The sequence below is a fragment of the Phaenicophaeus curvirostris genome, chromosome 2 (genome assembly GCF_032191515.1).
Source record: "Phaenicophaeus curvirostris isolate KB17595 chromosome 2, BPBGC_Pcur_1.0, whole genome shotgun sequence".
Lineage (NCBI taxonomy): Eukaryota > Metazoa > Chordata > Aves > Cuculiformes > Cuculidae > Phaenicophaeus > Phaenicophaeus curvirostris.
In genome coordinates this window covers 77,114,463-77,133,005 of record NC_091393.1, presented here as the reverse complement: position 1 = coordinate 77,133,005, position 18,543 = coordinate 77,114,463, and the positions used below count along the sequence as shown (strand labels likewise).

The 18,543-nt window shown below is 40.8% G+C and overlaps 1 protein-coding gene across 1 annotated transcript in view; it reads left to right on the top strand.

Annotated features, from left to right (window-relative positions):
- The first annotated feature begins 1,440 nt into the window (after positions 1-1,440).
- Positions 1,441-18,543, top strand: part of KCNK5 (potassium two pore domain channel subfamily K member 5) — a 36,011-nt gene continuing 18,908 nt past the window's right edge. Inside the window, exon 1 of the mRNA XM_069852565.1 lies at positions 1,441-1,830. Coding sequence (XP_069708666.1) covers positions 1,645-1,830 — 186 coding nt within the window. The 5' untranslated portion in view covers positions 1,441-1,644. The remainder of the gene's footprint in view (positions 1,831-18,543) is intronic.

Below are 18,543 nucleotides of genomic sequence, written 5' to 3'. Positions count from 1 at the left end.
ACTGAGCACTATACACATTAGTAGGAAGGACTGCTTAAAGGCCGTGTAATTTTCTGTGGGCAATCTCACAAGAGCATCCATTGGGCATGATTCAAAATTTTTCAGATAGGTGTCTTCGGATACCTTCTAACCAAGGCATATTCCTTTGACTTCCACATGTTCTCCTTTTTGTTTTCTCTTACTCTGTTGCATATTTTCTGCTGGTTTCCTTCACCTTTCGCATTGTCCTCCATTTTCCCTCCTCCCATTCCAACTATGTTCGCATGAGAAATTTCAGCTGGCTCATCTTAGCCCTTTGGTGTGTGGACTCAAACTGATATACCTATACATCCCCAAGTCCTTTGTGTTGACACAGTTGATATGGACAACTCCGTATTTTTGAGTCTTCAGGGGAGGAGGTGGAAGAAGAAAACATTACCCACACAAAACCAGTTTCTAAGACAAATCATGTCTGTCCACATCGTGAGACTTTTGCCATGGTGTGTAACACGCCGCCCTAACCTGTCACTTTACTTGCTCTTTACCTGACCCATTTAACCTCATTCCCAGCCCCACCAGTTCAAAAGTCAGGTTGCCTTTGTTTAGCCTTCAAATGTGAACACTTGTGCGTGGCTGCGAGCCACTCCGGGGTAGGTTGGGCTCTGTGAACACATCCAGCTTCAAGAGAGGTTTTGCACAGATGTATTTTGTGGAAAATCAGTAGCCGATTTCTCTCCCTTACTCTGAAATTCACAGGTGTGCACTTGAGCATGTACAGAAACAGATTATTTCTTAAACATGCAAAACACGTGAAGAAAGGGAGACAGCGTTCCTGCTTTGTGGAGTCTGTGATGCACACGTGTGCATTACAGCTCAGGGAAGGGGTGAAGCCTGCTCGCAGCCCCTCTTCTTTCCTCTTCAGAGCTCCTGCTCGCCTCTTCCCTAGACTTCGCTGGAGCCAGGGAAGCCAAGGGCTCCCGTTTCACAGCCTTCCAGCGTCCGAAACGAGAAACTGTTGAACCTGGCAGCACGAGGGGGGTGGAAAGAAAGCACCCTGAGGGACGTTATCGCTTTTTCCCTTGACTCAAGCAAAAGTAGGGAGAGATAAAACTGCCGCACCGAGAGCAGCCCTGCTCGGGAGGGGAGGGGATGGGACCCGCACCCGCTCCAGCAGCCGCACGGGCGGGACGGGACGGGACGGGACTGGACGGGACGGGAGGTCGCGACCTCGCTCGGCTGCCCCTGGAGGTCGACGTCCAGAGCCACCCGAGCCCGCGGCAGCCCCCCAGGCTTCCCACCTCCCTCCCCTGCCCCGCGGCCCCGCATGCGCGGGCGGAGGAACGGGGGAGGAAGCGGGAGGGCACGAAATTCAAATCGCCGCAGAGGAGGGGAGGGGAGAAACCCGGGGAAAGGAGGCAGCCGGGGCGAGCGGAGCGGAGGAGGGAGGAAAGGAGGGAGGAGGAGGGAGTGGGAGGGGAGTGTGGAAGACTCTAAGGGAACGCGGCAGAGGCCGGGAGAGGAGTCCCGGCGGTCGGCGGGGGAAGGCAGAGGTGTCGGGGGAGGACAGGGCGGTTTCGGGCACCCGCGACCGCAGCCGCCCCGACCCGCCCGCCGCGCTCCGCCCGCCCTCCAGCCCTCCCTCCCTCCCTCTCTCCCGCCGGCACCATGGTGGACAGGGGCCCCTTGCTGACCTCGGCCATCATCTTCTACCTGTCCATCGGGGCGGCGATCTTCGAGGTGCTGGAGGAGCCGCACTGGCGCTCGGCTACCGAGGACTACAAGCGGCAGAAGACGGAGCTGCTCAAGCAGTTCCCTTGCCTGGGCCAAGAGGGGCTGGACAAAATCCTACAGGTACCGCGGGCGCAGCCGGGGCCGAGGGGGAGCAGCAGGTGCTGCCGGGCTCCCGGGAGAGGGGAACGGGCTGGAAAACCGGCGGCTTCCCCCGAAAAACCCGGCGTCGCCACGTCCCCGCCAAGCGCGCTGCCTAAAAACCGCCCCTGGAGCGCGGGGAAAGGCTCTTAATCATTCCTGACCGCTTAATGATGGAGTGGCTAAATGGGTCCGTGGTTCTTCCTTCTCCCCCTCCTCCTCCTCCCCCTCCCAAGTGATAAAGGAGCTCGGGGTCGGTCTCTGCCGGCTGCTGGAGTTCGCGCACGAGCGCGCTCCCGCCAGCCCCTGAATGCGGCTCTTGTTTTAGCACCCAGGGTGGATCCTTCTCCCTCAATAGTTGTTGTGTTAGGAGTGAGGGAAGGTGAAGCCAAGCGTCTTGATCCTCTTCTGCCCGGTCCGGTTTCCTTTCCCCTCCTTTTTGCTTGTTCGCTTGTCTTTCTCTGCTGAATCCCCTCCCTGTGAGGAGAACGTGTCTGGGGTCCGAGTGTGGGTCGCGGAGGGCAGTCATAGAATCACAGAATCACCAGGTTGGAAGAGACCCACCGGATCATCGAGTCCAACCATTCCTACCAAACACTAAACCATGCCCCTCAGCGCCCTGTCCACGCATCCCTTAAACACCTCCAGGGAAGGTGACTCGACCACCTCCCGGGGCAGCCTGTTCCAGTGCCCAATGACCCTTTCAGTGAAAAATTTTTTCCTAACGTCCAGCCTAAACCTCCCCTGGCGGAGCTTGAGGCCATTCCCTCTTGTCCTGTCCCCTGTCGCTGAGGGGAAGGGGGATGCCTCGCATGGGAGGATGCTTGTGACTCTTGCCCTGGAGAATGACTTCTTTCCAAGCCATAAGGAGTTGATAATCGGCCCTATCTTTCTCATCTGGCAGAATGCTTCTTCCAAACTAATTATTAATGGATGATGTATTAAATCATGGAGTGGTGTAAGCTTGGTTAGTGCCTTTTTATGGATGTGGTGTCCATTAAAATGTGGTGGCAGGCCATGGTGACCCATGAAAAATAGGCTACCCAGATATGTAAGGCTCCAGTGACGAGACCGAGTCATTTGGGACTTTAGTTCAGAAATGTTTGTATTGACTAGATCTTCTGGACGTTGTGTTTGGGATTTTTATTTTATTTTGAAATTCACTAAAAGGCTACTAAAAAGTTTAAATACAGAAGACTGGGGAAATGGCTCATTAGTTCTATTGGTGTGATCGATACTGTGCTTAAAAAAGGATATGGTTCTTGATACTAAACGTTTGTGGTTTAAATTCTCTTTCTTCAGTTGGTGGCTGCTTTCTGTCTGCTTCAGATAGCAGAGCTTCTGGTGCTACTGTCCTTATTGTTACCATCTTAGTACCGTCTTAAGTGCGTTTTTGTGGGAATGGAGGCGAATGGAGGCTTGAAACTTTAAAGGGATGATGGAACCTGAAAGATATGCTGTTTTTTGAGTATGCTTTTGCTGCTCTGAAATCTTACTCTAGGTTATATCCCAAGGTTATTTTAACAACCTCAAGGGAAAAAAAACTTATTATTTGGATTGGGATGCACGTTAAGCCTGACGTACTTAACTTGCTGCAGAATCTAGATTCTGGCTCAATTTAGGATGAAATTCATGTTGGTATCGGGGAATCGTTAGGGGTTTGTTTGTTTCCACCCCCACGACATTTATCACATTTAATCCTGAAGCGGCAGAAGATTCTTCTTAAAGTGAAAAATGACAATTAAAAAGTTATTGGGCAGTTCATTAGAATAGACTGTACGACATACAGAGCACACTACAGAACAGAGATGGGTGCAGGAGCAAAAAAAAAGAAGAAAAAAAAAAAGTAGTATAAGGCAAACTATGGTCTGATGAAAATAATTGGTTTAAGTACCCACTGCATAACGTGGAGGGCCTTCCCTCTTCAGTGCATGTTATCTCCTGGTGATATTATTGTATCCAAGTGATTTCTGTTTTGCCTCTATACTACTTCAAATCATACCTTGATTTCCATGTCCAGTCCTGCCAGTCTGATGAACTCTCATCGATACTGTTATACTCTTAAACTCAGGTTAGCTAAAATACAAGTCTTAGCTTACTCTTATTTCCCTCTTACTGGTAACTGGAAACTTCACTACCTGCTTTCCTCCAGACCTGTAGTTTTGTTCCTGTTCTTATTCCACTTCCACGTGAGGAGTGATGGGAAGAAAATGTGTCATTTCTTACAGAGGAGGATGGCAGGGTGAAATCTAGCCTTGCTGGAACTAAGTGTGTTGGAGGGTGTCATGTAAGGGCATCAAGATTTCATTCTAAGTAAACTGTCAAAATGACAGGAATAGTCTTTGTAGTTGCCTTTTCTCAACCGCTATCCATGCTGCTTCTGTTGGGTTCTGCTGAATATTTAAAACATTACTAACATCTGTTCTCTTTCAGCAAATCCTGATCATCCTGTTTGCATATTAAACCTCCAAATTTATTCTCTTACAATACATCTGGAATGCTGTTGATTTGCAAATGTGCATTTCCATCCCCCCCCAACCTCCACCTCTGTTTTGTTCCTCCAGTCCTCTTCCTTTAGCCTCTTCCATGGAATCCTTGAACTTGTTCTTGGATTTTTTTACGTGATTTGACTCATTTCTCTGCTCTTGTCTCTTTTTCTTTTTAATATGGCTTTCAGTCTTCATCACAGAACCTTTTCTCTAGCTCTGCTTGTGGTCCCCACTGACACTTATGTGCCTCTACGTAGCCACATTGAGCTTTGCTATCACTTTGTGGACATTCTTTTTAATATCCCCATTTAAAACACAGTGGATAAAGTTCTTCAACAAATATTCCCAACTGTAGAATTTTAAGTGTTTGCTAGTAAAATGCAAGGATGCAAAGAAAAGTTCAAGTTGAACTAACAATACCAATTTTGTTTCCAGAAGCAGCCTGAGAGGTGACAAGGACTGACTTACTCAGAGATCGATCTCTCTGCTGCTCTTGTTCCCCACCCAGGTTAGCTCTTGTGTTCATCTGAACCTAATGTTAGCTGTAAGTGCAATGGAAACTGTGTGGAATGGCTACAAAGCTAGATCTGTAGTGGGATCTTAACCACTTAAGACAAGGAGGTTATCAGCACAGATTCTCAATTTACTTATAGACAAGTATCTCTGTACCAACATCTTAAGTGATTATTAAGTGGGCTGTATTAGGTCAAATACTGTCTAAAGTTTATATTCTGTAATAAAGATTTCATAAGACATTACAGCAGAAATACTGCAATAAATGTTTATTGTGTTCAACACACAAGCTGAGTATTGTAGGATATTCTAAAAAAAGCCAACCTTTTTCCTCAGTCCTCACTGAGAAATGCCTAAAAATAAAATTGTTTAAAACCAGCTTTTAGAAGTCTCTTATGTTAAGAATCCATTTGCTGTTGGTTATTGTAAGTACCATATTACTTATAACTAGGAGAGGTAAAGAGAGAACTTAACTCTTTTTGGAGTAATGGTATGTAGACCCTGATTTTAAAGGTGACTCACTGTGGACAATGAATAGGCTGGTTGCCACCTGCCCATGCTCTTCTGAGTAAAGCTGGCTGCTCAAATGGAAATGTGTCTGAAATGCTTCACATTACCATTTATGTAGTCCTGCAGAGAAACTCAGCCACAACCATATATTAGCACGAAGAGCTATGTGACCTCTTCTCAAATGTACAATTGCCTCGGTGTAGAAATGTTTCATAACACTGTGGATAAGCTGCAAAAATAAACATTTTTAATAGTGATGTAGCTGCCATGTTTATCAGCATAGTAGAATCATAAAAGTTGTGTAATGCCTCTGTCTGTTGATTAAAAGTTTATGGCTTGTCCTTGCTGCTGTGGCCCAAAGTCCTGGGATGCTTTAGGAAGGGGGAAGCCAGAGACCCACAGTGATGGCACCTTCACCTACCCTGCTGTAGGAATGAGTTTTTGAGACTGAAGCAAATGTAAGGCAATTGAACCATTTCCTTCTTCTCCAGTTCCTTACTTTTACTTTTTATTCCTCTATCCTCATTGTGAAATATCAGCTTAATGATAGAGGAGCAAGGAGGAGCCCTCTTGACCCTCCTATCACTATTCACAGGGGCAAAGATATGCTAGCACTGGGCCACATCTTTCTTTCTTACTTACTCTTCTACTATTCCACCGAAGTCATCAAAAACCAAAATGTTTCCCATTGATAAACATCAGGGCTGGTGAAAAGAAAGAGAAGAATTTGAAGATGAGTGAAAATGGTTACTTTCAAAACACAGCAATAAAATAAAAAGAGAAACTGCTGGCTCTGTTTCAGAGAAGTAGACAAACATACTGAGTTTGAGAACAAATAATTGAGGTCTTTATTTGAAAAGCACACAAGACTCTAAACAGGCCTGGGAGATAACTTTAGAAACCCAAATGTTTAGACTTAAAGCCTAGTGCTGTGAACAAACATTTAGAAGACTTTTAAGGAGAGCTTCTGCTAGGGAAATACGTGGCACATGGTAGGCTTATGCCAAAGGAAATAACAGTCAAATGGCTTATAGTACTTTCTTCCTTCCGTTTTTTAAAGCCAGGATGTCTTCTCAACTCTCAAGTACTGACAGGTGTTTTTACAGGAGTTTTATTTTCATTTGAGGATGCTGAAGTTTGCTTCTAGATTTGTTTATTCTTGGAGTATATAAGTTTTATTATGAAACTTTAAAAAAATATTCTCTGATTCTAAGCTTGGTTTCCCACCATGCTTTACTTACAATCTTCTACCTCAAGGTTTAAATCTATGTGCAATACTCTTGGGAGAGTCTGCAAGCTATAGTTTTCTTAAAAACTTGAGCTAGGTGTTAAGTGCTTTTCGTTAGTTTGACATTTAATAGAGAGGTGATGGCTCTTGCTTATGCTTTGTAATGATTTACTTTCTGAAGAAGAGTTAATAGGGGCATGTTTTTCTTATTCTTTTCCTTCCCCTGTGTTCTTCAGGAGGTGTGTAAATGAAATTCTGGACTACTAGGGTTTGGTTTGTTGGTCTTTAACTTCCTGATCCCTTCCATCTAAGGTATTGAAGATGGAAGGGGGAAACAAATAGGAGACTGAATTCCTTAGCTGGAATGCCACATAAGCTGTCCCTTTCAAGACTGAGAATTTTGCACGAGCTGAACAAAACAAAGCTGAGGAACTGTCAGGCAAGTACAACTGCAAAGTTGTTAACAACTGCATCTAATACCTCTTGTATAAAAGCTTGACAGTGCAAATGAAAGTTTATGTCTGAGAAATAGGTATTACTAGATTTTTTTCAAATGTTTATCTTTAATTATGCACACTTCAAGTTCAGCAGGGATGAAGTGAGATGAAAGTGTAGGACCACTGCATTACTCTGCAATCTCAGACCATGAGTTATGGATATTGCGACTGCAGCATTAGTAGAAGGACACTGAGGGCAGGCAAATACTATGTTACTCCACAGCTTTTCTCTGTGTGTTTCCATGTGCAAAATCAAATGTAAGCAGGCATGCTTTTCTGTTATGTTGTGGGTTTTGGTTTTTATTTTTTCCCTGTTTAACCATTAAATTGTTTTAACTTTCTTGGAATATAGTTAAACAAAGCTGATAGTGCATACATTGCAACTCTCTCAGCTGATGGGGCAATAGCAATCGATCAGAAGTTATAATTTCCCAGTTATGGGCTTCCCTTCTTTCTGCTGTGGTCTTAATCATTGAGTATGCTTGCAGTACATTGCCCTTCTTTTAGTTTAGGACAGAATGTTCAGATTACCTGACATGTTACCGTCTGCTGCTAGGTGTGTTTTCTGGCAAGCTCTGCTCTAGAGATTATGGTGTGCAAGAAGATTTGAGGGTTATCAACAGCTTGTTGTCCTAAAAGATCTTGGAACCCCTGCTTTGGTTCATACTGAATATGTAGTTATTGCGAGATATTTTCTGTAGCCAATGAAAATAGAGTGTAATGATGACATTATATAGATTTTCTTTTTTATAAGAAATTATTCGGTTTGCTATTAATACTGATTAAACCAAATTAATTGCTTAGCTTTTCTCTGAATGCTGTTGAACTTCAGAGCAATCACATTTCATGCCAGTACTGCAAGCAGATGTCAACATAGCAACATACAATCTGAAACAAGCTGGATTGTAAGTGAGAGGCAAAAGTCTGATTAGCATGGGAGCAAGTGCCAATGCTTTTGCGCTTTAGTGGTATAGACCTGCTGATCACAACACATGTATTTGCAGAGATTTTATTTCGTGCTGACTCTTGTATGATTCTGTGGAATGAATGCCTATGAGCAAGTAGTTCAATTTCTTCGTGGAATATGTCTTTAAGTTTTTAAGTTTTGTTTAGTCCAAAATGAGTTCAGCTCATAAGCTCTGAGTCTACTCTGTAGTATGAAAAACATCTATGGTAATAGGACAAACAGAAAAGCCACGCTTCATCTAAATTAAAATACCGCTGTAGTCACACCTGAAGCTCTTTGTGGTGCTATAGATATCCTCAGGGAAACCACACTTAGACATAAACTGAACCCTTAAAATGTGGCATGCAATATGCACTCTACGTTTTTACTAGCTGTGTTTATTGAAGGGATGGCTTAGGCTTGAAGGCATAACTTCATCTCCCTTTGTTTCCCGTCTTCGTTCTGATTCAGATTTCTAAACAGTACTGCTGGTTCTAGTGTTTCTAGATCTTTTCTTTAGAATACTAAGTTCTTTAACAGGGAACTTTAGACTGATAGTTGACTTTTTGGGTCCATCCATCTTATTTTATCATGTCTTTATATTAGAAGTCTTAATTATGTACTTATAACACTTCAATTGTAGGCAGGAGAGATCCCTCCTAGGTATTCCTTCCCCTAGCAGCTCCATATACAGTTAAATCAGTAAGGAAGTTATAATTTTTTTTTGTTTGTTTGTTTTTTCCACTGTGTTGTGTGAACACTAGTATATCAAACCCCGTACACTGTTCTTAAGAAACATGAGTGATGAAAAGGGATTAGGGAACTAATAATAGATCATATATCATTGCTTCTGAATCTGAAATCAAGTTCCTTTTCTAACGTTATGTGTATCTGTAATGTTTCTGGTGCTGGACCTGGGTTTTTTTCAACCTCTTTTGTGGGGTCAGTTGCTACAGATCAGCCCATCTGGAGGACTATATTTCTGCCTTAATGAAAAGGTAGACACTGATCGTGATTGAGCAAACTGGCAAATACGAAATTGACTTTGTTCTGTGTCGGCATCTTACAAATATTGTGTAAGCAGGTTCCAACTGCTGAGAAGCAAAAGCCAGACCAGTGTGCGTCCTTGAGGTTGCAACAGATGCAAAAAGTTGCAATTGGACCTGTCACAAGTCTCTGAATGCTGATCCTTCTTAACAACAAAGATGTCAGTTATTCAACATTAGTTTGTACTTCAAAGTCAGTCATAAGATTGTTAGGTTATTGCAGCTAATGAGTGGTAGCCAATGAAATTTGAAAATAATTCTGCAAATATTTGCAGAAGTCCTGAGATGGAAACCATAGTCAGGTATGATACAGTATTTTTGGCGGCATGGCTAGAATTCAGATTCATTAGTGATGACTTCTGTGTATGACCTCAAAGTGTTTATATTGCTGCTCCTCTTTTCTACTCCCAATCTGCTCCAAGGAAGTGAAAAAAACTTTAGAGAAAAGTTACTCAAGAATCTTGTGTGTTTCTTTGCTAGAGAAGCAGCAGCTGTAAGTATGTTTGCTCTAGCCTATGAGAAAAGCGCGTCTGATGAGTCTCCTCTAGGCACCAAAGAAACAGCAGAAGTGTTCGGAGCAAAGCAGCTGTATAAGAGAAGGGGTTCAATCGAACTCACTGGTGGTACTAGCTTCTCTCATGGCTTCTCTTGTAGCAGTCTGGCTGGAAACCTCATCCAACTACATGCACATCTGTTTTAGTTACTGCTAACCAGCTTCACAGACTGTAAAGCAAGTATGTGAAAATCAAGTTAAATAGTTGAACTATGATAACTTACCAGTTAAGTTAGAATTTCAACCTTCAGGTCTGTGTAAGCAGTGTGTACGTGACTGCAAAATGACAGAGGGCAGTTCTGTAATCAACACTTGCCTTGTTGGCACAAGGGTGTTGAAAGGCACTGCAATTTATGCTTAGAAAATCACTCTTTCTTATTAGTATCAGTGCTCTCTGAAAGCTTTTCATCTGTGTCACTATCAATCTGCCCTGTTTAAATAGTGCTTGCATGTTTCTGGCAATGTTTTTTTACAGCTTTACAGAAGGCAAGAAAAGGGCGAGGAAGTATGCAAAACTTTGAAGTTGCCTTTGTTGTAGCAGCAAATCCAGTAGCTAACTTTATAGTGTCTCTGTCCTTTGTTACAGTAATACAAGATTTTCTAGGTAGTATCTTAGCTGGATTAGTGACTGTAGGATAACTGTGCTTTTTCATGAAGTTGCTACAAAGTCTCTGCAAGGTCCTAAAGCTGTCAATTTGATAAATGAAATGAGCATAGATGTCTTTATCTTACATTTAAGAGAAGCAAAATGTAGTTCACACTCTTGAGTGCCTTGGCTTTATTTGCGTATGTTTTAAGAACGCCTGCTCAGCTCTGCTGCTTAGACATTTGGTTATTTGGACAGATGTCTCCACAACTGGCTGCTTCTTGTTGTTTCCTAGTGAAGAAACACTGTAATAAAGTAGTTTCACACTAGACACTGAGTAGGTACTTCCAGATAAATTCTGTGCAACTTTCTTAGGAAAACAGTCTCACTTGTTTGATGTAACTGCAGCTCTCCTGTGATTTGATGAGCCTGAGCATCGTGTATGCTGAGTAGCTTTTAAGCTTGAAGGATCTTAGCAACATTGGGAGTGCTTCCTCTGCCTTAACTTTCAAGAAATTAATAGATGCCTACTAAATGGTTAGAGATGTCAGTTGCAAGAAATCCAGGCTGGGAAGGAAAAGAGTGTAACAAACAGAAGGTGCAACTGTAATGCATCTGCCCACTGATCCCTCTTCCCTTTAATACAATAGCAAGGAGACAGTAAAGTTGTTTGGCTTTCATACATTGTCAGGGATGAAATGACAGGGCATGGAGTCTGTGGATTACCTGCCACGTATCAGTGCTGTATGTCACTGTTTGCCTTCAACCTGTCTTTTGTTAGGTGTTTAGGAGTGACCTGCAAAAAATACAGGAAACCTTGGTAATCTTAAAATTGAAAGATTTTTTTTTTTTTCAGTTAACTAAACTTGCTTTTTCAGTTATTCAAAACACTTTCTACAGGTAGTGCTAAACATAATGAAATGGCAGAAGGTTGTGTTCCAGCATACATGTTGTGTGTATGTGTAGTTTTTAATGTTATACCGTTCCTGCAAAAATGGGGTTTGTGTGTATGCTAACACAAGTGTTTTTAAGAACTATTCTAATGCATAGGCAGATCTTAGCAGTAAACTGATTATATTAAGAGTCTAATTCATTCATCCAGCAGAAGAAATGATAGACCAGGCAAGTTTTTCTAGTACAGGTCTGAGAGTGTCTAGATCAGACCGTTCAGTAAGTTTATCATAGTTACTGACCATGCTTCTTTCTATGCTGCCATAACTGTGATGGCAGATCTCTGTATCTATATGTGAAAATATTTGTACAGAGTATCCTCCTCTCTTTCCTGAATCCTCCTCAAAGATCAGTATTGAGCTAATCTAGTGTTGAAGGGATTTACAGTAAGTGACAGAACAAAATTTTGCTTCAAGTTCAGTCCTGGATAAAGCTAAATACACAGTAACAGAAATCTCAATAGACTTTCTGTGGTGGGATTTTTTCCACTTGTTACTCCTCTTAACACAGTCCCATCACCTTGGTATTCATACAAAGCATGCTGTCCATGTTGATATTGGAAGCCTGCCTTGTCTTGCTTCCTCCCCCCTCTGTTTGATGGACCAATACAGGGAGAGGGACTAGTGTGGTTGAGGTTATGTAGTTTTTGGTTGACCCTGGAAACTTTGTTGTTTGTTTTGATAACTCACCTTGTTAAGCCAAGTTTCTGCCCCAAAGAGTTAATAGCCAACAGTGTGCCTCTCTTGCTCCTGTTCTGTAGTTCAAAAGTCTACTGATGAAAAATGTCATTACACTTAGTACTCTGCTCCACCCAGGTCTGATCACTTTTAGTTTTGTTTCATTTTTGTTAGCAATTTTTGGCAGCAGCTTCTGGTTTGTCTTCAGAGAAGGAAGACCCCATATTCAATGTTGTATTGAAATTTGGAGATATGCTTGTGAAAGCAAGCTATTAAGAAACAAACTCCAAACAATTTTTAGGGTGTTTGAACAAAGCGACTTTCTGTAAATTTCCTAATCCAAAGCATGTGTTTATGCATGGTCTTAAAAAGAGACCTTAATACACCTAATGCAATGTTACTTTTTGCTTCAATTTTTTCACTGAGTTGAAAAGCTTAATTAGGCCTCTGTAAGCAAAGTTGTCAACCTTGGATCTCCTGTGTTTTGACTTGTCCTAATGTACTATTCTTAAATACTGAAAGCACAAGGGAGGGGGAGTGAGAAGCTTCATTTTAAAACTTGGTGTCCTCTTTCATTTCTCACATGCAGTATCAATGCTTTTTCTGTTTATACCATTTTATGTGTGGGTGAAAATCTGCAAAGATTAACAGAATTGCTGGGTTGATGTTCCAGATCTTGAGGCCTTGCTTGAATAAGGATAGGAAAAAACAACCCAAAAAATTGCAGCTCCTCCCCATCTAATAAATTAATCCCAGAAAATTGTTTTTATTGATACTAGAATTGTTTTGGTTTAATTTAAATCTACTTAGATCAATTGAAGCTAAACTGAAATCTATTATTTTGGAAACAGACAGCTGCATGGGTTAGCATCTGCTTATGCAATCAGTACCAACTCTTTTGCAATAGTATCATGTAAACACTGTCTGGTTCTAACCCTGCCTAACATAGGTCACCAACTGGTGTGAGGGCTTGATTAAACTCTTGACTCTTCTGCTTCCACTTTCTTATCTCTAAAATGGGGACAACAGCATTTTCAAAAGCCCTTTTTAAAGGGGAGTTGGCTTCATTAGTCACCACGTATGTATTCAGATAGGAAGGAAGCCTAATCTGCTATTATAGATTACTTCAATTTCTTAATTTCAGCTGTTGCAATGTAAAAGTTGTTTGGGTCTTCTTTTCCAAAGAAGGAAAAGTGTTTTATAAATATATTGGCACAGAAGCCCTCAGAATGAAACTGTTTTGGTGAAAGCTATGAAATTGTCTCATAGGTTTTATTTCTGAATGAGAGTAATCTGAGGCCAAAGAAAAGTTGGGGCACTCAGCATCTGCAGAACAGCTGCAGTTCTCATGCAGCAGTAACCTTTAGTTAATTTGTCTTCAAAACATGTCTATGTGGAACTTGGGAAAGTGAAAAGGAAACAGTTGTATAATTGCATTAATCACAAGGACAAGGGAATGCTGTAAAGCACCAAATATGCTTTTCATCAAAATAGTTTATTAATTAGTTCATTAAACTGGGATCTAGTCCTGAAATTAATAGGGGAAAAAATCCGTATCAACTGTTAAATTCTGTAGTCACGATCTGTCAAGTAAGCCAGCTGCCTCTTCAGAACTGTTGGTATTTACATCCATTGCATGTAAGTGGAAAGGGAGAAGTAAAGTTAAGCAGCGCCGCTTCATTCAAGCATAGTATTTGCAGTATCACAAATGGGTAATCTTAAGTGTTTGACTCTGCAATGACAAAATAATTCCAGCTAGCTAATTTGCTGAATTATGAATTTCATTTATTATTCAACTCTGCAGAAAGTCACAAAAAGGAAATAACCTTTTTGATCTTTTTCCATTAATATCCCTCACATTGTTTGTCCTATGAATTATGACTTATAGGAAAATTAACTGTCCATGCTATACATCATATATAAGCAAGTCTAAAACAGTGCATGCTGTAAAAATATTGACATGCCTCTGAGAGGTTAATATCCCTACCAATTAGAACTTTTTTCCAGAGGAAACAGTAATACCTATTTGTATTGCAGAATGGAAGTACAGCTCCATTTGTCCAAACAAATTGGTTTTTTTCTTAACGGGCCCTTAACACCTAAGTATTAATTATGAATTGACTTCATGTTTCATCCTACAACAGAAAATGTTCTGAAAACTTGCGGGTTTATTGTAGAATTAATTCATTCTCTCCTTTACTATACTTTACCTTAGTCATCTTTTTCAAGCATCTGGTCTGGGAGGTCACTATGGAGTGTGCTGCTAGCTAGTTGTTCCAGCAAAAAGAAGGTTAGGAGCTGGACAGCAGGGCTTAGTAGTGAGGGGAAACTTAGTCATTCAACTATGGTTGATGGTTTAATTTGCCAAAAAATCTCAGAATTCAGAAAGTAGCAGCTTACAACTGCGTGATTTATGATCAAACAGTAGCTTTAAGTTCTTATGTCCTTTCTCTTAGGGACTTGATTGTATGCTTGATTTCATTTGTAAGAATGAAAACTGCCAATGCAGCCAGGACAGATTTCAATATTAGACACCTTAGGTACAGAAATGGCAACAAATGTCTGAAGACCTGACTGCTCGCACTTTGTGAGCAATGCTAGCTTGGCCTCATCTTGCTGTGGAAAGGGAGAAGGGGCATGTGCTTAGGTCCAGCCTTGATTGGGCTGAACATCATTTTGTGGCCTTATTCATGAATTTACTGTGTGAAAACTGAAGCCTCAGATTTGGGGGATTCCTTTCAGTAGAAGTAGTTTGGGAAAGTAATGGGGAGTTTGCATGAGGACAGAGAAAAATGCAAAACGCAGAACTTACTGCAGATCATAAAATCAATGAGCATTATACAAATCCCAGCTGGGCAGAGGTCAGCGGGGTTTCCACAAACACACATGTACACAATGTGAGGGCTTTTTGGAAAATGCTTATGTCTCTTTTGACTGAAAATTTCTCAAACTGCCTATTTTTAAAATACTGTTTTGTAAAATATAGATTTATGACTGAAAGCTGCAAAATGTCACTTTTGTTTTGCTTTCTACAACACAAAAGGACAAAGACCTACTCTTCTTCACTTCGCTGCCCTGCTCCCCCCTTCTGTAGTTTCTGCTGCAATCCTTGATTAGTGTTCTCTTTCCATTATTAGGTGAAATATTTTCATGCAAAATTTGTTTAATCTGAAGAGGATAGCTCTTGTGTTATGTCTGTAGTTGTAGATGTAACAGCCATCTGTAAACCTACAGTAGAACAGCACTTTGTAAGAGTGCAAATTATCATTACAAAATCTCTAATCTTGACTTGTATTTCTCTTACATGTGGCCTTAAGATGAGGCTTCACAAAATCAGTAGGGCAATGTGTCCACTTTGTAGAACCACTAGCATACTCAGTAATGGAAATTACACGTGTTTTAATGATGCGCAAGCATCATTGACAGACATTTTTAAACTCTTATTAGAAGTTTGCCAGGAGAAAATAGAAAAAATATAAATTGAGCTGGTGCTGCAAAAGTTTTGGAGTTCTGTTTATCAGTACAGTTGTTTCTTTCCAAGTAATTTGTTTTAGTCATTAGTATTTATGTCTCATCTACTCTGTATCCAGTCAGTCCTTGAGGAAGAACACCTGCAAGCCTTTAAATAGTGCCACAGAAAATGGTGAATTTGTTCACTTTTTCTCACAACCTCTGTAAAGAAGTCCTCTTAGTAAGAGGATTTTACTGTATGACAATAATATGCATCCCAATGCATTATAACTGTAATAAGGATTTCAGATCCAAAATCTAACCTGTAACACCACACTGTAGAAATAGTTACATTAAATTAAACCAAACACTGTTAAGCTGGCTCTTGGTTTAGACAGGGATGTTCATCTATGCTGCCATGCTGAGTGCTTTGATTAAAAACTATTGCATAGGCTAAGAAACTATTTGAATTTACAGCTTAATTTCACTCATACTCATTTTTTGTTTTGTTCCTATACTGACACAGGATTTTGTTTTAAATGGCTTTTGTGTTTGTGGACTTAAGCTACAGTTTCTGAGGCAGTACAGATGAAAGCAATGCTATTCCCTCTCTGCCCTTGTTTTTGCAGTACCAATTGCTTTGGCTGACCCTTAATAGTCTCCTCACTATTCTAGCCCCTGTTTGCCTCCTTTCCCATTTCTTGAAAGTAGACAACTGGAATTGTAGAAATCACACCAGCTAAGTTTAACCAATGTTTTGCAGAATGACAGCAAGACATTAGGGAAGGGATTTCATGCATCTAGCTGTTCCTTGAAGCCCTCCCTTTTTTTTTTTTTTTTAATTGATGTGCCTCTGTTGTGACTAAAGCATGTGACTGAACTGATGAGGTTCAACAAAGAAAATGTATTTCTATTTACTGCTGTAGGTTATGATAGCACTTTCATGTCAGAGAAGGGGAAAGGAGAGGCAGAGTAAATTGCAGTGGGTTCTCCATTAAAATACCTTATCCTTGAAACTAAAGCTTTAGTGTGCAGCTGACCAAGAGTGTTCACAGGCCTCTCAAATCAGCTGAGCAATAAATTTTTGAAAAAGGTGTTTATATGTTGGAGGCATGTCAAAGTCTGTAATGTCACCAGATTTACAGAGTGCTTGAGTACTTGGGTAATATGAATTAAAGGCCTGGAGCCATCCTTGCTAATGACTGAAATTATGCTAGTAAATGGTTCTAAAAGATACAGCCAGTATACCAGTTGATTGCTCTGTCATTACTTCTCTCAAGCTTACAGCACTGTTGGGGCTTATCACAACTCATGTGCTACCTGCATAAAACCTTATCTTTTCTAAATAAGATTGATGACAAAACCTATATTGCTTTCAAGGGCAGTAAGGTCCAATGTCAAGATACGGAAGTTCTGGAACTCTTGTATTACTTAAGGCTATTTGAAGGAGAGATAGCATAGACTGGAGGAGGAACTTATGGAAACTAGATAAAATTTAAGCTGTATTTTACTATTCTGCCCTTCCTTATGGAAGGATATAATTCACCTAAGTTAGACATTTATTTTAGTAGTTCTCCTTTACAGGCAGGCATTTGCTGCTAAATCTACACCCTTTCCTGGAAGTACTGTTTTTCTCTTAATTTTCATTTACTGCAAAAGTTGGGAAGCTAGGAGGATGGCACCTTTGCTTCCCATCCAGTTCTCTGTGCCACAGGAGATAATTCTCTTGCTATGTTAATGGTGATTATTTCCCAGCATATTTTCCACTGACTTCAAAACTCTCGGGCCTTGTTCTCCATGCCAAGGGACAAAAAAACCTCCAAATCCAAACCAGAACGCACTTGCATCTTGGGAAGCGTCGTCCTCAGGGAAGCTCTCTCAGTTAGGTTTATTACATACCTCTAACTTAGCATGAAAAACTCAAATATCAATACATTTTGCGAAGCTTGTGTTCACTCTGTTGGCAATGAGGAGGCAATGGTGCTAGTTACCACTGCTAACTGAGCAGGTAGTCTTGCAGTACTTTACAGCAATACCAAGACACTGTTCCTCCAAGGAGAAGCAACCCTAGGGGCTTGCTGTAGCTAGAGTAGAATTCAGTGATCAACGTTTACATCTACATGAACTACTATAATAACATGGTCAGCACATGAATGTCTGGTTGTAATTGGGAGGGGACAACAGCACGGAGGAGAGAAGGATATTCAGTATATCTAATGCTGACACTACAGAAGTACCCAAGATATTTATCCTCAATTCTTTCATATCCTATGTCCTCCTGCTCATGTTTTGTCTAATCTTGATCATCTTTCCAAGCAGGGAATAGCTGGCACAATTATTTACCTTCTGTATTCCCAAGTAATAATATGGAATTAATTTGACTGTAGACTCACAAATTGTTTCCACTGGACTGTGTCCTGAGGCCTCCAGACTCATAAATATTAACCCCAATTAAATTTTTTTATGAGTCTTTCAGGTTCAAGCAAGTACAAAGATTGTTCTTTATGTCTCCTCTAAATTCATAATTTATTGCATGTCCTTCAGATACACGCTCTACCCTGATTTCAGCTTGTTATCTTCTAATTTTGCATGTAAAAAACTTTTCCCCCCTTTCTTGTCTGTGACTGATTAGAGCTATGTCTGGTTAATAAATTGAGATTGTGCTTGAAAAGCATGATTTGTTCTACCCAATACGGGTTAATTAACAGATTGCCTTTCTAAAGGATCACTTAATATGGTTAAATTGTAATCAAAAACCAAGAAAATAAATGAGAACTTAAAAGAATGAAATAACAACTGTTCCTTTCTGTGATAAATGTGTGTTCTCTAACCTGGTTCTTTTTGCCAGCTAGGAAGCGTATTAAGTAAAAGAACACAGCAGCAAGAAGAGATGCCTGTACCTGTAGTAGTGTCCTCAGGGAGAATACCCTTTGCAGGTTAAGCAAATTATTTCCTCTCTTCACTGGTTTGTCAATGTCAGCAGTTAGGAATTAAGAAAGCTTGATGCTTGGTCTCTTGTTTACAAATTGCACTTGCAAGAAGGTAAAACAAAACCCAGATTTAATTTTAAGTCTTTACTCTGTTCTTTTTGAGATTTCATTTACTAAAGAGATTCCTGTGTTGCTTAACACACATAATTGGTGGTTTGTTAAAATAATGATGCCAAAGAGGGGGAAAAAGTGCTGTCATCAGTGCTTGGGAGAAGGTGTAGGGAAAACTCCTTTCCACTAAGCTGTATGTTTAGAAATA